At 35.1% G+C, this 19,904-nt stretch overlaps 1 protein-coding gene across 1 annotated transcript; it reads left to right on the top strand.

Moving 5' to 3' along the window:
• Positions 1–10,020: 10,020 nt before the first annotated feature.
• On the top strand, positions 10,021–10,986 carry LOC123832436 (olfactory receptor 5L1-like). Its single transcript, XM_045860083.1, has one exon. The coding sequence runs from the start codon at positions 10,021–10,023 to the stop codon at positions 10,984–10,986; it is 966 nt and encodes a 321-aa protein (XP_045716039.1).
• Positions 10,987–19,904: the final 8,918 nt, after the last annotated feature.

Here is a 19,904-nt window from a genome sequence, read left to right as displayed (position 1 = left end):
TTATAATAACACTAAAAATACTTAGAGATGAATTTAACAAAAGTAGAACAGTAGTTAATACCAAAATTATAAAATATTGGTGTTTGTCCTGGTGTAAGGCAGACATATTATATCAATGTAATAACACTGATAATTTAAAAAATTAACAAATTAATAGTTGATTGATTTTTGACAAAGCTACCAAGACAACTCATTCAGAAAGAACTATCTTTTCAATAAATGGTGAAGAGTAATTGACAGTAATAAGAGGGCAGGAGGGAGAGGGATAATGGAAGAAAGTAGGGGAAGGGCCATCAAGGAACATGTATAAAGGACACATGGATAAAACCTAAAGGAGTAAGTTTGAGGGTGGGCGTGGTGGGGTGCAAATGGAGACAACTGTCCTTGAACAACAGTAAAAAAATTTAAAAAGTAGTTGACTATTCATATTGAAAAACATAAGCTGAAATCTATTCCTCATACCATATACAAACATTAACTCAAGATGGATCACAGACAAAAATTTAGAAACACAGACACAAGTTATGTACCTGATTAGAGGTTTATACCCACATATAAAAAGAATACTTACAACTAGAGCCTAGGAAGTAAAACAGGAAAAATATTTGCATAAACATTTCACCAAAGAAGAATGAGTTTAAGGTGCCTCACTTGCAAAAACAAAACCGAAAAAAAAAAGCCTTCAAAACACCAACATTTCCAGTTATTTCTATTTTGACCCACACGTTTCTATTCATGGAGGTAATAGACAAAAAGGTAGTATGGGCTGGTGAAAGTTTTTTTCTTCTTTGTTTAGTTGTGGAAGATGATGAATGAGGGAATGGAGAACCAGAAACTATTAGTCTGTCTCTATTTTGTTTATTAGTTCATTTTGTTCATTAGATTCCACATATGAGTGAAACCATATGGTATTTGTCTTTCTCTGACTGGCTTATTTCACTTAGCATACAATTCTCTAGGTCCATCAAAACTGTAACAAAAGTTAATATTTCTTATTTTTAAGGCTTAATAGTATTCCATTGTTTAAATGTACCATGGCTGGTTTATCCACTCATCTATTGATGGAAACTTGGGCTGCTTCCACATCTTGGTAATTTTAAATAATGCTGCAGTGAACATCAGGGTGCTTATGTTCTTTTGAATTAATGTTTTGGGTTTCTTTGTAAATATTTCCATAAGTGGAATCAAGAGTCAAAAGACAGATCCATTTTTAAGTTTTTGAGGTATCTCCATCCTGCTTTCCAAAGTGGTTGCACCAATCTGCATTCCCACCAACAATGCAAAAGGGTTCCCCTTTCTCCACAACCTCTTTAGCACTTGTTGTTTGTTGATTTATTGAGATGGTCATTCTGACAGGTGTGAGATGATGTCTCATCTTGGTTTTAATTTGCATCTCTGATGATTAGTGATGTTGAGCATCTTTTCATGTGTCTATTATGTATGTCATATGTTATCTTAAGAGCAGTGTCTATTCAAGTCCTTTGGCTAATTTTTGGTGTTGAATTTTGTAAGTTCTTTATGCATTTTTGATATTAACCCTTTATCAGATGTATTAGTGAATATGTTCTCCCATTCAGTGCATTGTCTTTTTATTTTGTTGATGTTTTCACTAGCTGTGAAAAAATTCCTTGTTTGATGAATTACCATTTGTTTATTTATTTATTTTTGTTTCCTTGCCTGAGGAGGTATATTTGATAAAATAGTCCAACAAGCAAAGTCCAAGATTTTGCTGCCTATGTTTTCTTGTATGATTTTTATGGTTTTGTGTCTAACATTTAAGTCTGATCCATTTTGAATGTATTCTTGTGTGTAGTGTGAAAAGGTGGTCTAGTTTCATTTTTGTGCATGGATCTGTCCAATTTTCTTGATACCGTTTATTGAATATACTATCATTACCCCATTGTATGTGCTTACTTCCCCTGTCAAATATTAATTGACTCTAAATGTGTGGGTTTACTCCTGGGCTCTCTACGCTGTTCCATGTATCTGTATGATTGCTTTTATGCCAGTACCATGCTGTTTTGATTACTATGGCCTTATAATAGTTTCATGTTAGCTAGCACGAGTCCTCTAACTTTGTTCTTTCTCAAGATTACTGTTTTATGCCAGGCCTTTTGTGGTTCCATATAAATTTTTGAAATATTTGTTCTAGTTCTGTGAAATATATCATTGGGATCTTGATAGGAATTTCATTGAATCTATAGATTGCTTTGGTAGTATGGAAATTTTAATGATGTTAATTTGTCCTATCCATGACATGGTATGTGCTTCTACTCATTTGTATCTTCTTCAATTTCTTTCATATCTTGTAATTTTCCAAGTAGAAGGCTTTTACATCCTTCATTAGATTTATTCCTAGGTATTTTATCCTTTCTGAAGGAGTTGTGAATGTGACTGTTTTCTTAATTTCCCTTTCTGTTAGTTTGTTATTGACATATAAAGTGCACATGACTTCCAAATATTAATTTTGTGTCCTGATACTTTGCTGAATACATTTATCAGTTCTAGTAGTTTCTTGGTGAAATTTTTGGGTTCTCAATATACAGTATCATGTCATCTGCAAATAAAGACAGTTTTATTTCTTCTTGTCTGATGCTGTGGCTAAGACCTTCAGTACTATGTTGAAAAAAAGGGGTGAAAGGAGACATCCCTGTCTTGTTCCTGATCTTAATGGAAAGTTGGTATTTGCCCAATGAGTGTGATGTTGGGAGTGAGTTTATCATATATGACCTTTATGATGTTTAGGTGTGTTCCCTCCAATCCCACTTTGCTGTAAGTCTTTATTATAAGTGGGTGCTGGATTTTATCAAATGCTTTCTCAGCCTCTATTGATATGATCATGTGGTCTTTATCTTTCATTTGTTTATGTGATGAATTGTATTTATTGATTGTGAATTTCATGCCAGCCTTGCCTTCCCAGAAAAAATCACACTTGATCACAGTATATGATCTCTTTGATGCATAGCTGTATTCAGTTTGCTAATATTTTGTTGAGGATTTTAAAACCTATGTTCATCAATGATAATGGGCTATAATTTTCTTTCTGTGTAGTGTCTTTTTCTTGTTTTGAAATTAGGCTAATGCTTGCATCAAAAATGAGCTTGGGAACCTTCCTTCCTCTTGAATTTTTTGAAATAATTTGAGAAGCAGAACTTAGTTCTCAGGGTGATTAGAAAATTTCACTCGTGAAGCCATGTGGTCCAGGGCTTCTGTTTGTTCTGAGTGGTTTTTTTGTTTGTTTGTTTGTTTGTTTGTTTTACTTTACCACTTCAATTTCAGTAGGTATAATTCATCTATTCAGATCCTCTGATTCCTTCTGTTTCAGTTTTGGAAGATTGTATGTTTCTAGAAACTCATCCATTTTGTGTAGGTTGTCCGGTTTGTTGGCATATAATAATATTGTTCATAATATTTTCTCACAATCTTTTGCATTTCTTTGGTGTCAGTTGTTATTTCTCCTCTTTCATTTCTGATTTTATTTATATGGGTGTTCTTCTTTTCTTGATGAATCTGGTTAAAGGTTTGTGAATCTTATTTATCTTTTCAAAGAACCAGCTTTTGGCTTCTTTGATATTTTGTATGATTTTTAAAGACATGATTTAATTTATTTCTGCTCTAATTTATTTCTGCTCATTCTATTAACTTTAGGCTGTATTTGTTGTTTTTTTTCAAGTTTCTTTAAGTATGAAGTAAGCTTGTTTATTTGAGCTTTTTCTTTTTCTTTCTTTTTTTTTGAGATAGGCTTGTAATACTAAGTTCCTTCTTAGTTGCTTTCTTTGTGTCTGACAGATTTTGAATTATTTGTTCTCATTTCCATTACTTTTGAGATATCTTCTGATTTCTTCCTTGATCTCATTGATTATCTATTCATTGTTCAATAGCATGTTATTTAGCTCTTATATCTTTGCATATTTTTCAGTGTTGTACTTGTGATTGGTTTCTAATTTCATAGCATTTTGGTCAGAGGAGGTGCTTGATATGATTTCCATCTTAGATTTATCAAGACTTGTTTTGTGTCCTCACATGTGGTCTGTCCTAGAAAATGTTCCACATGTACTAGAAAAGTATGTATATTTTGCTGTTTTGGGGTGAAATGCTCTGAAGATATCAATTAAATTCATTTAATCTAGTGTGTGGTTTAAGGCCACTGTCTCCCTGATGATTTTCTTTCTGGAAGATCTATCTATTGAAGTATATGGGGTGTTAAAATCCCTGACTATGCCTGTATTTCTGTCTCTCTCTCCCTCTATGTCCATCAAGATTTCCATTAAATATTTGGTTGCTCCTATGTTGAGTGTGTATGTGTTTATGAGGGTTATATACTTTTGTTGGATTGTTCCCTTTATCATTATGTAGTGTCCTTCTTTTTCTCCTACAATATAGCCACAGATTTAAAGTATATTTTGTCAGATATAGTATTCTTACCCAGCTTCTTTTTCCCTTTCCATTTGCATGAAATATCTTTTTCCAACCCTTGATGCTTAGTCTGTGTGTATCTTGATTTGAGTTGGGTCTCTTGGAGACAACATATATGGGTCTTGTTTTCTTATCCATTTAGTTACCCAATGTCTTTTGGTGGGAGTCTTTAAAGCATTTACATTTAAGTAGGTTGTTTTTTTTAGATTTAATTTATTTATTTTTAGACAGAGGAGAAGGGAGGGAGAAAGAAAAGGAGAAAAACATCGATGTGTAGTTGCCTCTCTTGTACTTCCTATTGGGGACCTACCTGTAACCCAGGCATGTGTCCTGATTGGGAATTGAACCAGTGACCTGTTGATTCTCAGGCTAGTGCTCAATCCACCAAGCCACACCAGCCAGGGTAATCTGATTATTGATAGACACATATTTAGTGCCACTTTATTGTTAGACTATTTTCCAGGTTTTTTTTTTCTTTCTTTTTTCTTCTTCTGAAAGCATGCCTTTTAATATTTGCTGCAGTACTGGTTAGGTGTTAATAAACTCCTTCAGCTTTTTCTTGCCTGGAAAACTCTTTATTTCTTCTTTGATTTTAAATGATAGCCTTGATCGGTAAATTAGCCTTGATTGTAGATCCTTGCTTTTCATCACCTTGAATATTTCACAACACTCCCTTCTGGCCTGAAATGTTTCCTTGAGAAATCAGATGACAACCTAGATAGAGCTCCCTTGTATGTAACCACCTGCTTTTCTCTTGTGGCTTTTAGGATTCTCTCCTTGTCTTTAAGCCTTTAATTTTAGTTATAAGGTGTCTCTGTGTAAGCCTCTTTGTGTCCAACTGTTTGGGACTCTTGTAGCTTCCTGGACTTGTTTGTCTTTTTACTTCACCAGATTAGGAAAGTTTTTGGTCATTATTTCTTCAAATAGGTCCTCAATCCCTTGCTCACTCTCTTCTCATTTTGCTATTCCTATGATGTGGATTTTGCTGTGCTTCATGTTGTCCAAAATATTTGTTAGGTTCTCTTCATTTAAAAAAAAAAACTCTTGGTTTTTTTTTTTGTGTCTCTGCTTGGGTGTTTTTTTTCTACCTTGTCTTCCAAATCACTGATTCAATCTTCTGCTATATCTGCCTACTGTTTATTTCTTCCAGTGTATCATTTATTTCAGATATTGTACTCTATATTTATGATGGGTCCTTTTTTTATTGTTTTTATGTCCCTTTGCATGCTGTTGGGTAATTTATAATTACTACTGTAAATTTTCAATCTGATAAATTGCCTGCCTCCATTTCATCTACTTCTTCTAGAGAATTCTCTTGTTCTTTCATTTGGGGCCTGTTTCTTTGTCTTCCAGTTTTGGCTAATTCCTTATATTTATTTCATTGTATTAGGCTGATGTGCAAAGATTTGTGCAGAAATTCTCAGATGTCTCTTCTTTCTGGTCCTGGGAAACCTGTTTGGAGTTGTCAGTGATCTATAGCATGTGGCTCCCTTGGCTTAGTCTGTTTGTGTGCAGTAAGAACCAGGCTGTGTACCAAGGTCAGCTTGTCCTAGCACTGGAACCTGGGAGGGTTAGCTAAAGTGTCAGAGCCCCCAAACATCTGCCTTAGTTGTTAAACTTAATCAGTAATATAGCCTTAAGCTGTACTCAGAAGGCTGGCTTAAGCTCCACAGCAGGGGCAGAGTAATTTCTGCAGGCAGGACTATTGCTTCCCTTCAGGCTGATGTCATTTGGAGGGAAGTGCTCTGCCTGAGAAAGATGGCACCAACAGTATGGGGAATGATTCAGCACAGGGATCCTGGAGGCTGTTCTTTCAGTTCTCTCCCTAGAGCCACCATCCCTCTACTTCCCTCACATATCTGTGCCCTTCCTCTGCCACAGCCCACAGTATGTGGCTGGAATTTTGTGCATTGGCCCTTTAAGAGGCTTTCTGTATCTCCAACTGTCTCACCCTGACAGGTGGAAACCCTGTTGCTTTTCCCAGCTGGATGTTATCTATATTTCTTTCCTGGCTTTGATATTATAGTCTGGGATGCCCAGCTTGAAGTTGAGGCACCCCACTTCTCATGAAGAACTGCCCACTGCTGAAATATTGCTCCAGAACTTCAGCTGCCACCCATAGGAGCTCAGGCAGCCCTCTTGTACCTCTCTGCACTCCCTACCAGTCATGTTGTAGTGACTTGCTTTCTTCTGTCTTTCTGTGTTTATAAGTCTTTTCTCCTGCTAGTGTTCAGTTGGTTATTCTGGATGGTTTCTCCACTATTTAGTTGTAATTCTGGATTGGTCCTGTGAGGAGGTTCCTGTAGCTTGCATTTACTTTTCTGGTATCTTGGGTCTAGTATATGGTAATCTAAAGGATAAAAATTGATTTATTTGAGATTATTTTTGACCATATATACTTTGTAAAGTTAATGTGTACACTCAGAGATACACATGGATTATTAGAAACTGTGGCCTTCATGGACATTAGAGTGTTGGAAGAAGAACACACTCAGAATGGATCATTGAGGGTGCCTCATTTGATGGCTCCTGGCATTGGGCATGGGTGAGGAAAATGCAGCCTCAGCTCTGGCTGGGAGTCTGTTTTCTTCCTCATATAGTCATAGTGTGGGAAAAAGCACAAAGCAGCTTGGGGCCTTTTTCAGTCATGTGTTTTGACTTTATCCAAGTTAAAAGTCAGTGTGTGTGCCTTCTCCATGTCCTTCATAAGACAGACCTGGAAAAAAGATTGTTCTCTTGATTGGTTATCATAACAATTAAATGAGATAATATGGTATATTATTTAGAATAGGTTTTAACATATAACAAGTGCCCGAGAAGTGTTAACTATTATTAATTTTCTGACTAGTAGTTTATCTCCTTCCTAATTTTTGAAGGGATTCTGGTGTTTAGTCACTGTACTTTGCTGGAATTTAGGGGAATACACACACACACACACACACACACACACACACACACACATATATAAATGAAAGGGGGACTTAATAGAAAATATTCATGGTATTTTTTATAGCAGTGTGATTGTGGCCCACATGTATGACACTGAGATGTAATGCCATATTGCACCGTGAAATCTAGATGAACGTGTTTGCTCTCAGACAATTGTTGCACACATTAGAGCATTAAACTATACCTGATGCTCTTCCATAGAGATTAATTATGTGTCCTATTCCACACGTATTATTGGTTTAATTTTAACTTGTTTTTGTAGTTTTGAAGATTGACAGTGATTTGCACTTAAGGGACCCTTTCCCTGGGGGTCAAAATTACAGTTTAAGTCCCTAACTGTGTACCATACTCATCTTAACATCTTCAGCACAAGAGAGGAAATGTCTGTCACTTGGTTTGTGAGCTAAACCTAGGCTCTGGTTGCTTGAAAATTAAAATAGGTATATTTCCCAGAAAAACAATGATTTTAAAGATCTAGCTAAATCATTTGGCTTCTAAATAGAGAATGATTTAGTAGACCATATTCCTGTCCCCTTACTGTTTCAAATGTTTTTGGCTTTTAGTACTGAGAGACAGTTGATGGAGAAATTAGACAATATCCCTCTGGAACACCAAGCTTTGATGTGTATGAAAGAATACAGAGAGAAGTAATGGTAGTCTTGCTCTCTTTCTACTCTCTCTGTCTCTTTCCCCCACCCCTCCCTCATTCACTTTGTGCCTTTCTCCACATCAGCTTCTGTCATGTAATATAGATTTTATACCCATAAAGGAGCTCCCTAGTTTTCACCCTAATTTTGAGGGTTGAATTCATGTGTCCCTGAGTTGGTCATGGGAAGTCAGCATGTGTAGACTGTCTCTGCTCAGTGAATGAGGTGAGTCCTTTTAGATTTGTTTTGGGTTTACCATGAACTAGTTTCCTGTTATCAGCCTAGAACACTAGAAAGGAGTGTTTCCAGGTTGATTTTTCTGTTTTAACTTTGAAGTGGACAAATAAATCATTTTTGGGGGGAGGGGTTAAGTAATGAGAAAAGCATAACTTTAGCATATTGATTTATTTTCACTTCTTAAAAATTTGTTCATGCTATAGACAAAATACCAAGTTCTGTTTTCAGTCCAGAATCTCTTTACTCAATTTTCATTATATAGTATGTCTATAGCACCATGAGTGCATCCTTCTAAGAAGGAGGGCAAGAATAAAATGTGTTACCTTCCATATATATGACTTTTCTTTAAGGACAGGTCTGGGTGTCATTGAACATTGGACTTATAGGATATTTAATGTAACCACTTACTCCATCCTACTACTAGAGGGAACTTGGAAAGTTTACACTTGCCTGTTTCTCAATGTGGGGATGGACTGATCTTCTAGGGTTGTAGCCAAATCAAAGTGATAACATATGACATTTTTACTACATATATTCATGTGTCAACATATTGTCTTATTTAAATTTACATATGTATATAAACTATAGTAGGTATAAAAATATTTCTGTAACATCATTTGAAATGCAATCATAATGTTCTGTTTTAGATAAGATATACTATAGTTTAACATTTCTCTGTTTATGATAATTATTTTTTCCCATTGTGAATATTATAAATAATGCTGTAAGGTAGCTTTGAATATATTTTTTCACAATTTGTAAATGTAATTAAGCATCTCTTATAACAACTTACAAGAATAAAATCTCTCATAAATATATCAGGTATCTTTTACTATTGTCAGGGTGAAGATGTTGAATATATGTTGCCTAATGGCTTTTCAGAAAAATTCGTACCAGAGTTATATCTTTCTGAGTCATTACTATTATTGATTACTATTATTATAATTAAGTCACTTTGTTAATTTGACAATTAAAAATGATGATGGATTTCAGTATATATTTTAAATCTTTTTATTTTTCATTCTGAATAATTCCAAATTTAGAGAGAACTCAGAGCCACTGTTCTCAGAGATTTGTCACACTCCCCAACAAGAGAACTGGAGAGGACCTAACTTGCTGAAACTTTATGCTAATGGTAGACAGACCTAAGAAATTAATGTACATACGATCATAGTTGTCTGATTTGAACAAAATTTGTTACATTTTTCAGGGAGCAGGGTTTGATCTCATAAGGCTTTAAAAACAATCATTGGATCTCTTTAAAAACTCCATCAAAATATCTAATTTAATTCATCAACTCAATGTATTGTGGTAGGTAACAGTTGAGAATTATACATATTTCTGCTGTTATTTTAAATTTGGTCAGGGGGATTGGCTGCTACACTGAGAATTTAGAATTATTTGACAATTGTATTTCAAATACATTGTGTTTGACATTAGTGAGATCTTTAAATTTGTTTTAGTTGTTGTTCAAGTACAGTTTTCTGTCTTTCACTCCCATCCCAGCCCATCCCCCCAGACCTCCACACCTCCCTCCGATTTCTACCCCCTGTAGTTTTTGTCCATGTGTCCTTTATACTTGTTCCTGTAAACCCTCCCCCTTTTCCTCTGAACTTCCCTTCCCTCTCCCCTCTGGTCACTGTCAGTCTGTTCTCTATTTCAGTGTTTTTGGTTATATTTTTTTAAAGTTAATATAATTCTGTGTTTTTTTAATATTTCTATTTCAGAAGACACACAATACTTATTTTTGGCTTTCTAAACCAGGCATATGATGGCACCTGGGGAGAGGAACTGTACCATTGTGATGGAGTTCATTCTCCTTGGATTATCAGATGCTCCTGAGCTGAGGGTTTTTCTTTTCATGGTATTCCTCCTGATCTATGGAGTCACAGTTTTGGGTAACCTGGGCATGATCGCACTGATTCAGGTCAGCCCTCGACTTCACACTCCCATGTACTTTTTCCTTAGCCACCTGTCCTTGGTGGATTATTGCTACTCCACAATCATTGTGCCAAAGATGCTGGTTAATATTATAAATGAAGACAAAGTCATCTCCTTCCTGGGATGCATGGTCCAGTTTTATTTATTTTGTGCCTATGGAATCACTGAGTTCTTCCTGCTAGGTGTGATGGCCTATGACCGCTTTGTGGCCATCTGTAACCCACTGTTGTACATGGTCACCATGTCCCAGAAACTCCGAATGGTGCTGGTTTCTAGCTGCTACCTCTGTGGGACTGTGTGTTCTCTTATCCATTTGTGTTTAGCTCTTGAGATCCCATCCTACAAATCAAATGTGATTAACCACTTCTTTTGTGATCTGCCTCCTCTCTTATCTCTTGCTTGCTCTGATATCACTTTGAATGAACTGTTGGTGTACATTGTAGTCTCTTTCACTGAGATCATCACCATTGTGATCATCCTTACCTCCTACTTGTTTATTCTCATCACCATCCTGAGGATGCGCTCTGCAGAGGGAAGGCGCAAAGCTTTTTCCACCTGTGCTTCCCACCTCACAGCCATTGTTATCTTCCATGGGACAATCCTTTTCACTTATTGCCAGCCCAGTGCTGGCAACAATGAGGACGTTGACAAGGTGGCCACAGTATTCTATACTGTAGTGATTCCCATGCTGAACCCCCTGATCTATAGTCTAAGGAACAAAGATGTGAAGGAAGCTCTCAAAGGAGTGGTGAGCTCCAAAATATTTTCCCAGGGAATATTTCAAAGTGGAAGCTAGTGGAAGGCTGAATTTGTGGGCTGCAGTGTTGGGGTAGAAAGAAGAGCCAACGTGTAGATCAAGAGAGAGTTTTTTGATTCAATGATTTTTATACTTACTTTTGATTACCTACCTATCAGCATAAGTATGTTATTCATGTATATGCCAGCTTGACCAAGAGCATATCTCAATTCTTTTCATCAGTCAGTCCTTATAAAATAATTGAGTAGATTTGTTATATGTATTGAGAGCTAATTGTGTTTTGGGGCTGGTATGTTGTTTTAAATCAACTGTGAATATTAATGATAGTTTAAACAAAGAAATAACAAATCAAGATTATTGTGCATGTCAGGGAGGATTCATGTTTCTCCAGTAGTAGTAATATTTAGTAACAGATGCCCTCATACACACTATTGTGTAATTTTAAATACTTGCAACATTATATTTATCTTTTAAAAAGTCTCTCATTAATATTTCTTGAATTACTTATATTTTCTTCTTGTGTCTTATACTCCTTGTATGAGAACAAAATTCCAAATTGTTCAGACTTATTGAGTAGAAAGAATATATTGGTTTTGTCAAAGTAAAATGAAAACTGTATACAATCTTGTACTGGTTCATGAAATAATTTAGTATGGTTATATGATTTTAAACCTATAACTTTAAATTAAAATAAAATTTCCAGGTCTTTGGATCTGTAATGTAACCAAAATGTTTTATACATATACAGATAAGCTATCTTCCCTTGTATATTGCTACAAACTTAACTTTTAACTTACCTGGAACAAGTGGAAAATTCGCAAAAATGTTATATTCCTCCTGTTTAGAATCAATGAACAATTTGTGTATTAAAATGTAAATACTATATTTGAAACTCTGAAAATAAAAATGACTTTATGTTTTCTCTCTATCTTGGTATAAGATGATTACATTTTTGTGAATTTGGGGATGGAAATCTTAATTTCATTCTGAGCAAATGAAAATAGATTGTTTAAGTGCTCTGAATAGTGTATTAAAATCAGTAAGTGATAAAATAAAGGTAATTAATTTAGATTTCAAACACAGAAGCACTATACTTTTCAATAAATACTGATGTAGCATTTCATGTTATTCCATTCTGTCACTTTTAATTTCTTTTTTTTCTGTTGTTGTTCAAGTACAGTTTTCTGCCTTTTACTCATTTAGATTTCAAATCATCTTTGTCATTCTCACATCTGCTATACAGAACATGATTTGTATTAATGTTACCTATTTTCTGTTACTCATGTAACTCTTCAATGAATTAGTTTTTGAAATCTATAACTTGATAGAATTTTAATTGACTTCTAAAACAATTCATCATAAATTGAATTTGAATATTATTTTCAGTGTATATCACAGCTCTCATGTCCATCATAATTATTTTGAAATTCATGGATCATAAGATTTCTATTATTTCTTTTGTTCTTGAGTCATACCTTGTTCTGTTGCTGATCTCAGAGAAAATGCTTTCAGTTTCCATCATGGAGAATGATGTTAACCATAGGCTTATTGTATATATCCTTTATCATGTTGAGTTACATTTCATATTTTTATCATAGGACACTGATAGAATGACCAGACTGTGGAAACATTTTTAAAAAATTAACTAAAAGCTGTTCTTTCTTATATAGCTTAAATTATAACAGAGTATGACCAGTATTTCTTATGCACCCTTATTACCAGACTGCTGTATTTGAGGATATGTTTGGTGGTAGACTACTTTATAGGCACAGTAAACTGCAATTTTTCATGCACTCTCTTCCTCAATGTTCATTTTAGCAGTTTAATAAATATATTCCTTTCATTTGTTGTTAAAGACACATCTGATAACTTATTTGATTTAAAATGGAATTCTTATGCTGTCCCTAGAGTAATTTGCTTTCTCAGCTTCAGAGAAGGTTTAAAAAGTCTGTAGTGTTACTCATTAAATGACAACTAAAAAAACATATTTCAATTACACTTAGTGGAATTTTGTTTAAACCAATGTAATCAGACTTTTGGCTAAAGTATAGGAGATGGCTAACTAGAAAGAGATTGCTTCCAATATTACAACACAAAAAGATAGAGACTCTGCAAACTCAAAATTTCTCTGGACCCATCAGATAGCAGAGGGCACTGGGTAACGCAATGACACAAGCATATAGTTCCGAGCAATGGAATTCCAATGCTAGAGGAGGGGATAGAATCTGCAGAGAGGTCCATATGGAAAGAGAAGCTCTAAAGCTTAGGATGGATGAGATATTGAGATCTCTGTCATACTGAGTCCCACCTAAAATAAGACGACTCTTGATGAATCTGAAGTCTGTGGAACTCAGAGGTAATCATCCTGTCAACAAAACTGGAGCCTATCTTCAGGCACTAGAGTTAAAGCTAAACAAAAGTTATAAATCATATTCAGGCAAAATGCCATTTACTTGAATTTCTATTGATCTTCAAATAATATGTATTTTTTAAAAAATGTAGATGTAGCACAAATAAGTGGGAGAAAATGAGTGGTGACAGGAAAACAAAGATATTAACAAACACAGATTTAGATAATGACTTAGATTTTAGAGTTATTAGATATGCTATCTAAAATGACATTAGTTCTATGGGTATTAGTGGAAAAGGTGTCAACGTGGGAATAGATGGGACATTTCAACAGGATCTTGGCAACTAATTCTGAAAAATTAAATTTGCTAGAAATAATAGTGCAAAAACAGAGATAAAGCATGTCCTCATGGGCCCAGCAGTACGCTAAACATACTCAAGGAAAGCATTAGTGAATGTACAAACAGACTACTAGAAAATGCTCAAAATGACACATGGGAAAAAAGGAAGACTCAAGGGAAATATTTAATGTATATGCCAACATCAAGTAGTCAAAGTCACTATATTTGAAACTCTGAAAATAAAAATGGAAAGGTCAGGGAAAAGGTAGTGTGTGTGGAGATAATGGCTAAGAATTTTCTAAAATTAGCAAAAGACACTGCACCACAAGTCCAAGAGTCTCAGATCACACCAAACAGAAGGAACACACAGACAACACAAAAGGGAAAAAGTAAGTACTGAATGTCTTCACAGTGAATAATGCAATTGTGGAGTGCTCTCAGTCCCATTGTGGGATGTTAATCATGCCCATGGCCTCTGCACTCTAGATGCCAGGAGAACCCCCTTCTTTTCATGATGATCAGAAGCAATCTGCAATTAATTGCCAAATGTCCCTTGTATATATGTGTGTGGTGGGGTGGGTATAATACCACCTCCAATTTTAAATAACTCATCTAAAGAAAAAACATGAACATTGGAACAGATTTCTTGCCTAAAACTGAAAGTGAGAGAAAAAGAGATTGAAAAATAAAAGTGTTAAAGAGGAAAAACAATAACATAACTCCCACCACAGAACAGTATATATAATAAAATATCTTTCAAAAAGTAAATGACAAAACTATTTTAAACTAGCAAAAACTAAGGGAATTTATTTTCAGCACACATGTACTAATATAAGTATTAAAATATGTTACCCAGGAAGAGGGAAAATCCTATCAGACAGAAATTGAAATTCATATACACCCACAGACACACACACACACACGCACAGACAGACACACACACACATGAAAACACTGGCAGTTGCATGTTAAATGTAAATTTGAAATGTATTTTTCTTATTTTCAATTGTTTTAAAAATATCCTTGCAAGCTAGGGGAAAGTAGAATAATATAAAGTGCTGAAGAATAAAAACAATACCAAAAATTAAGATTTATAGACTCTATGAAAGCATAATGTAGGAAAATAATAACATAGAGAATAAGACAGTATGTAGGACTCTATTGTTTCTGGATCCATACAATTTACAATTTATTAAATAATCCATAATCTATTAAGTAAATTTATTGTTAAGTCCTAAAAACCATAACAATTTTATAAAGAAGAAAAAATAATGTCAAAAAGGATTAAAAAATTCTCATTTCAAAGGATGACAGAAAATTGTATGAAAGAATCAAAAGTAAGTTAAATAAATAGAGATAAGGTATTTAAGTAAGAGATTTAATTCAATCATATCAATAATAACCTTAACTATAAATAGTCTAGAAACAACAATTAAAATACAGAGAATGCCATATTTGCCATATTGGACATAAAGGCAAAACAAAATACTGTGCTATCTAAAGAAACTCCTTAATTATGAAGACATCAGTTAAATACAAAAGGACAGAAAAAATTGCATGGATTTATTAAAATAAAACAAAGACTTTAGAACAAGGCATATTACAAAGGGTAAAGAAGCTATAGCATAATGAGGAAGAAATCATCAATTCATCATTGTACATAATAATCTTAAACTTGTTGGTCAAATGATTGAATATTGTTAAGATACAATAACTCCCTAAGCTGATCAATAGATTCAATACAATTCTGCTAAAAATCTTCCAGGACTTTCTATACTGACAGGCTGATGCTAAAATATGTACAATAAAGAGCTAGAAAAATTGGAAGTCAAACTATTGTAAGTAGGGAACTGCCTGTACTTCAAATGGAAAATTACAAAGTATTGTACTTTGTACTAGTAGTATGAGGTAAACATATATATGTTGGAAAAAGTCAAATCATTGTTAAGATAACGAGAATGGTTTGCATGGCATTGATGTAACCTGGCAGCCAAAGAAAGTGGACTGGAATGTGCATGGATGAACAGTGGTGACTTCACTGTACTAGTCAGTGGGGGTGGTATATGCTGTTGAATGAACCTCTGTACTGTGTGGTCATTGCATTCAAAGTGGCTGAACAAGTGGAGCAAAGATTCTGCATCAAATTTTTCATTAAGCTTGAACCTTCCCTTGCAGAAACTATTGGGATGATTCAGAAGGCCACTGCTATGGGCAACTAGTGATTGGCAGCTTCATTAAGACAACACACCTCCTCATGCATCATTCCTCCACCATTTTTTTTTTGGAAAAATATCCAATCACCCAGGTGACTCAGCCCCCCTACAGCCCAGATTTGTGGCCCTGTGACTTTGCCTGTTCCTAAAAGTAAAATCACCTTTGAAAGGGAAGAGATTTCAGACCATTGATGAGATTCAGGACAATACAACAGCTCAGCTAATGGCAATTGGGAGAACTGTGTGTGTACTTTGAAGGGGACTGAGACATCATTGTCATATGTACAATGTTGCTTGTATTTTGTATATTCTTCAATAAATGTCTCTAGTTTTCATACTAGATAGCTTGATGCCATATGGATAAACATTGTATATCAGTGCAACAGTATTGAGGGTCCAAAAAAGGAAACAAAACCAACTCAACCACGTGTATGGTCAAATGATTTTGAAAATCTGTCAAGGCAATGCACTGAGGGAAAATAGTCCTTTCAGCTAATGGAGATGCAAAATTGGATATTCACATGCAAAAATAATGAATTTCAACCTTTACCTCACATCACACACACACACACACACACATTAACTCAACATGGATTATTGAAAGAAAATAAAATTTAAGAGCAAAAAATACAAGTTATATATTTGATGAAGGATTTGTTGCAATAATATGCAATGAGAAATTGCAACTAGAGTATGGATAGCTATATACAATGTTTACAATAGGTGAAATATTTGTGTACACACTTCACCAAAGATAATATGATCTAAAGGGAATATTATTATATGTGAAGAGGCATGGAACCATACCATGAGTTTAAGATGCCTTAACTGAGGAAAAAATTAAAAATGCTATGAACACTGGGGTGCATAGGTTCTTTTGAATTGGTGCTTCAGGATTCTTAGAGTATAATCCAAACAGTGGAATTGCTGGGTCAAAAGGCAGTTCCATTTTTAGTTTTCTAAGGAAATTCCATACTATTTTTCACAGTGACTGCACAGTGAAATACAAATACCACATGATCTCATCTATGAGTGGAAGCCAATAAGCAAAGCAAAGAATCAAGCAAAATATAACCACAGACATTAAAATAAAGAATAAACTGACAATAACCAGAGAGGAAGGGAGAGATGGATTATGGAAGAAAATAGGGGAAGGGCCATCAAGGAACATGTATAAAGGACACATGGACAAAACCAAAGTATGGGTAGGATTGTGGATGGGAGGCATGGATGAGAGGGATTGAGGTGTGTGGTTGGGTGAAAATGGAGACAACTATACTTAAACAGCAATAAAAAAAGAAATACAATGAAAAATGGCCTCAAGATCAACAATGTTCATACTTTCTCACAATTTGTTCTGGCCCACTTGTTTATCCCAGTGAGGGTAATTCACCAATGGTGGATCAATGAGAGTTTGTTTTCTGTTTGGTTAATTGTGAAAGGTGACGTGGAAATGGAGGACCAGAATGTCTGTTCAGGCCTAGGTGCTATCTCTGGCTCATTAGTTTTGGGGATATATATTGTAATATAATAGTTGAGAGCATAAAAATCATTTACTTGAAACTACTTTTTCATTTCATTTTATTATTATTTGTTATTGTTGACACTACTATAGATATTCTCCATTTCCTCCAGCTTTGATCCCTGCTAACCAGCCTCCTTCTCCCCATCCCAGCCCTTCACCACATTGATGTCTGTGTGCATGGGCTATACATATATGCATGCATGTTTTGGGGCTAATCCCTTCTGTCCTCCCCACCCCTCTCTGGGATCTGTCAGTATTTTGGGCCACATACACCTTGTGGAGTTTATGTGTATAGTCAGAGATACACATAGACTAATAGAACACTGTGGCCTACATGGACATTAGACAGTCAAAAAAGCACACCATTAAACACCTAGAGCAGGCCATTGAAGGGGTCTCATTTGATGGCTTCTGGCATTAAACATGAATTAGGCAAATGCATCCTCAACACTGGCTGAGAGTGTGTTCTTTTCCACATGAAGTCATCAGGGTGGGAAAAATCACAGAGCAGTGTGGAGGCCTTTTCCTGTGATTTATTTTAACTCCATTTAAGGTACAACTCAGTACTTGTGCCTCCATTATGTCCTTTGTAAGACAGGCCTAGACACAGGATTGTTCTCTTGATTGGTTATCCTACTGATTAAATGAAGTAATACTTCATGATATTCAGAATAAGTTCTAACATAAAATGCCCAATAATTGTGAACTATTGTATAGTTTTCTGACCAGTAGTTTCATTATTTATTTAGAGTATTAAAAAAAAATTCCGGCAGCTTTAGTCATTGTGCCCTGTATGGATTTAGGAGACTTACAATACAACAAGAAAGGGAGAAGTTATAAGAAATATTAGTGTTATTATGGCAACAAAGCTGTGACCACATAATAAGCTGTGACGTATATAATATCAACATGTCACATAATGCACCATAATATCTAGGAGGTGTGTTTTCTTTTTTAAATTATATTATTGTTGTTCAATTAGAGTTGAGGCATGCCTCTAGGAGGCATGTATTGTTGTGAACAGTTTTTTTCCAAATGAGAATAATTTTAAAAATAAATTTTCTTGTGATATTCCATAGAGATTACTTATTATTTGTAATGATAACATTAGTTATTATTACATCACACATTGTCTAAATTTAATTTTTATGCATTTTGTTGCACCATAGAAATTAATAGTTGACTTTCAACTTGAGGGACCCATTCCATTCCCCAGGAGCTTAAATTACAGTATAAATCTTCAACTGTGTACCCTATTCCTCCTTATATGTTCAGCACCAGGGAAGGAATGTCTGTCACTCAGGTTTGTTAGCTAATGCTAAGCTCTGGTTACTTGAAAATTAAAATGAGTATATTTTCCCAGCAAACAATTATTTTGTAGATATAACTATCTGGTTTGTCTTCTTAATAGAGAGTGATTTAACATACCACATTCCTGTGCACTTACTGTTTCAAATGCTTTGTCTTTTTGTACTGAGAGACAGCTGATGGAGAAATTAGAAGAGTTTCCTCTAGAACACCAAGTGATGATATGCATGAAAGGATACAGTGTGAAGAAATGGGAGTGTCTCTCTCTCTCTCTCTCTCTCTCTCTCTCTCTCTGTCTGCCTCGTACTCCTTCTCTCTCTCCGTTGTCTCTCATCTCTTTCCATTTTATTTCACACTAATTTTTGTCATGGAAATTAATGACCATGGAGGAACTAGAGTCAGTTTTTATGCTACTAGAGTGAGTCTTTATGTTACTAGAGTGAGTTTTATCATATTTTAAAGGTATTGAGGTGACACTGGTTAATAAGGTTTTACAGGTTTCAAGTGTACATTTCTACAATACATCCTCTGCTTACTGCTCTGTGTGCCCAGCAACCAGAATCAGGTTTTCTTCTGTCACCATATACTTGGCCCCCTTTACCCTTTACTGCCCCTCCCCACTTTCCTTCCCTCTGGTAACCACCATACTGCTGTCACCCTTATTCTGAGGGTTGAGTTATTGTATGAGCCTGAGAATTGGTCATGGAGAATTAGTCAGGGCATGAGGACTACCTCTGTTCATTCAATGAAGTCTTTTAGATTGGTTTAGGGTTTACCTTAAACAGCCCTGAACATAGGAAGAACTTCTTCGAAGTTTATTTTTCTGGTTAAACTCATGAGTGGGTAAATAACTCAGGATTTTGGTGCTTTTTTTTTTTGGCCAAGTAATAAGAAAATCATGACTTCAGGAAGGTGATTTGCTTCCACTTTAAAATTAGGTCAAGCCATGGAGAAAATACCACGTTTTGTTTTCAGTGCAGAATCTCGTAACTCAGTTTTTATTCCACGTATGTGTATGACATCATGGGGATACTCCTGTAAGAAGGAGGACAGAGGATCACATTCTTCAATTCCTTATGCCTTTTCTATAAGGTCAGGTCTGAAAGGTATATCTAATTTATGAAGAATATATGAGTATAATGTAGCCAATTTCCCAACCAAGTACTTCAGAGAACCTGGGAAATTTTTACTTACATCCTTTTTCTTTTTAATGTAGGTAAA

The sequence above is a fragment of the Phyllostomus hastatus genome, unplaced genomic scaffold (assembly GCF_019186645.2).
Source record: "Phyllostomus hastatus isolate PE091 unplaced genomic scaffold, TTU_PhHast_1.1 phas_scaffold_190, whole genome shotgun sequence".
Lineage (NCBI taxonomy): Eukaryota > Metazoa > Chordata > Mammalia > Chiroptera > Phyllostomidae > Phyllostomus > Phyllostomus hastatus.
The sequence above is the reverse complement of the archived record's forward strand: the minus strand, read 5'-3'. Positions and strand labels throughout refer to the sequence as shown.

Excerpts from the sequence above, each read along its gene's own strand:
- LOC123832436 (XM_045860083.1), top strand. The coding sequence starts at position 10,021 with ATGGCACCTGGGGAGAGGAACTGTACCATTGTGATGGAGTTCATTCTC.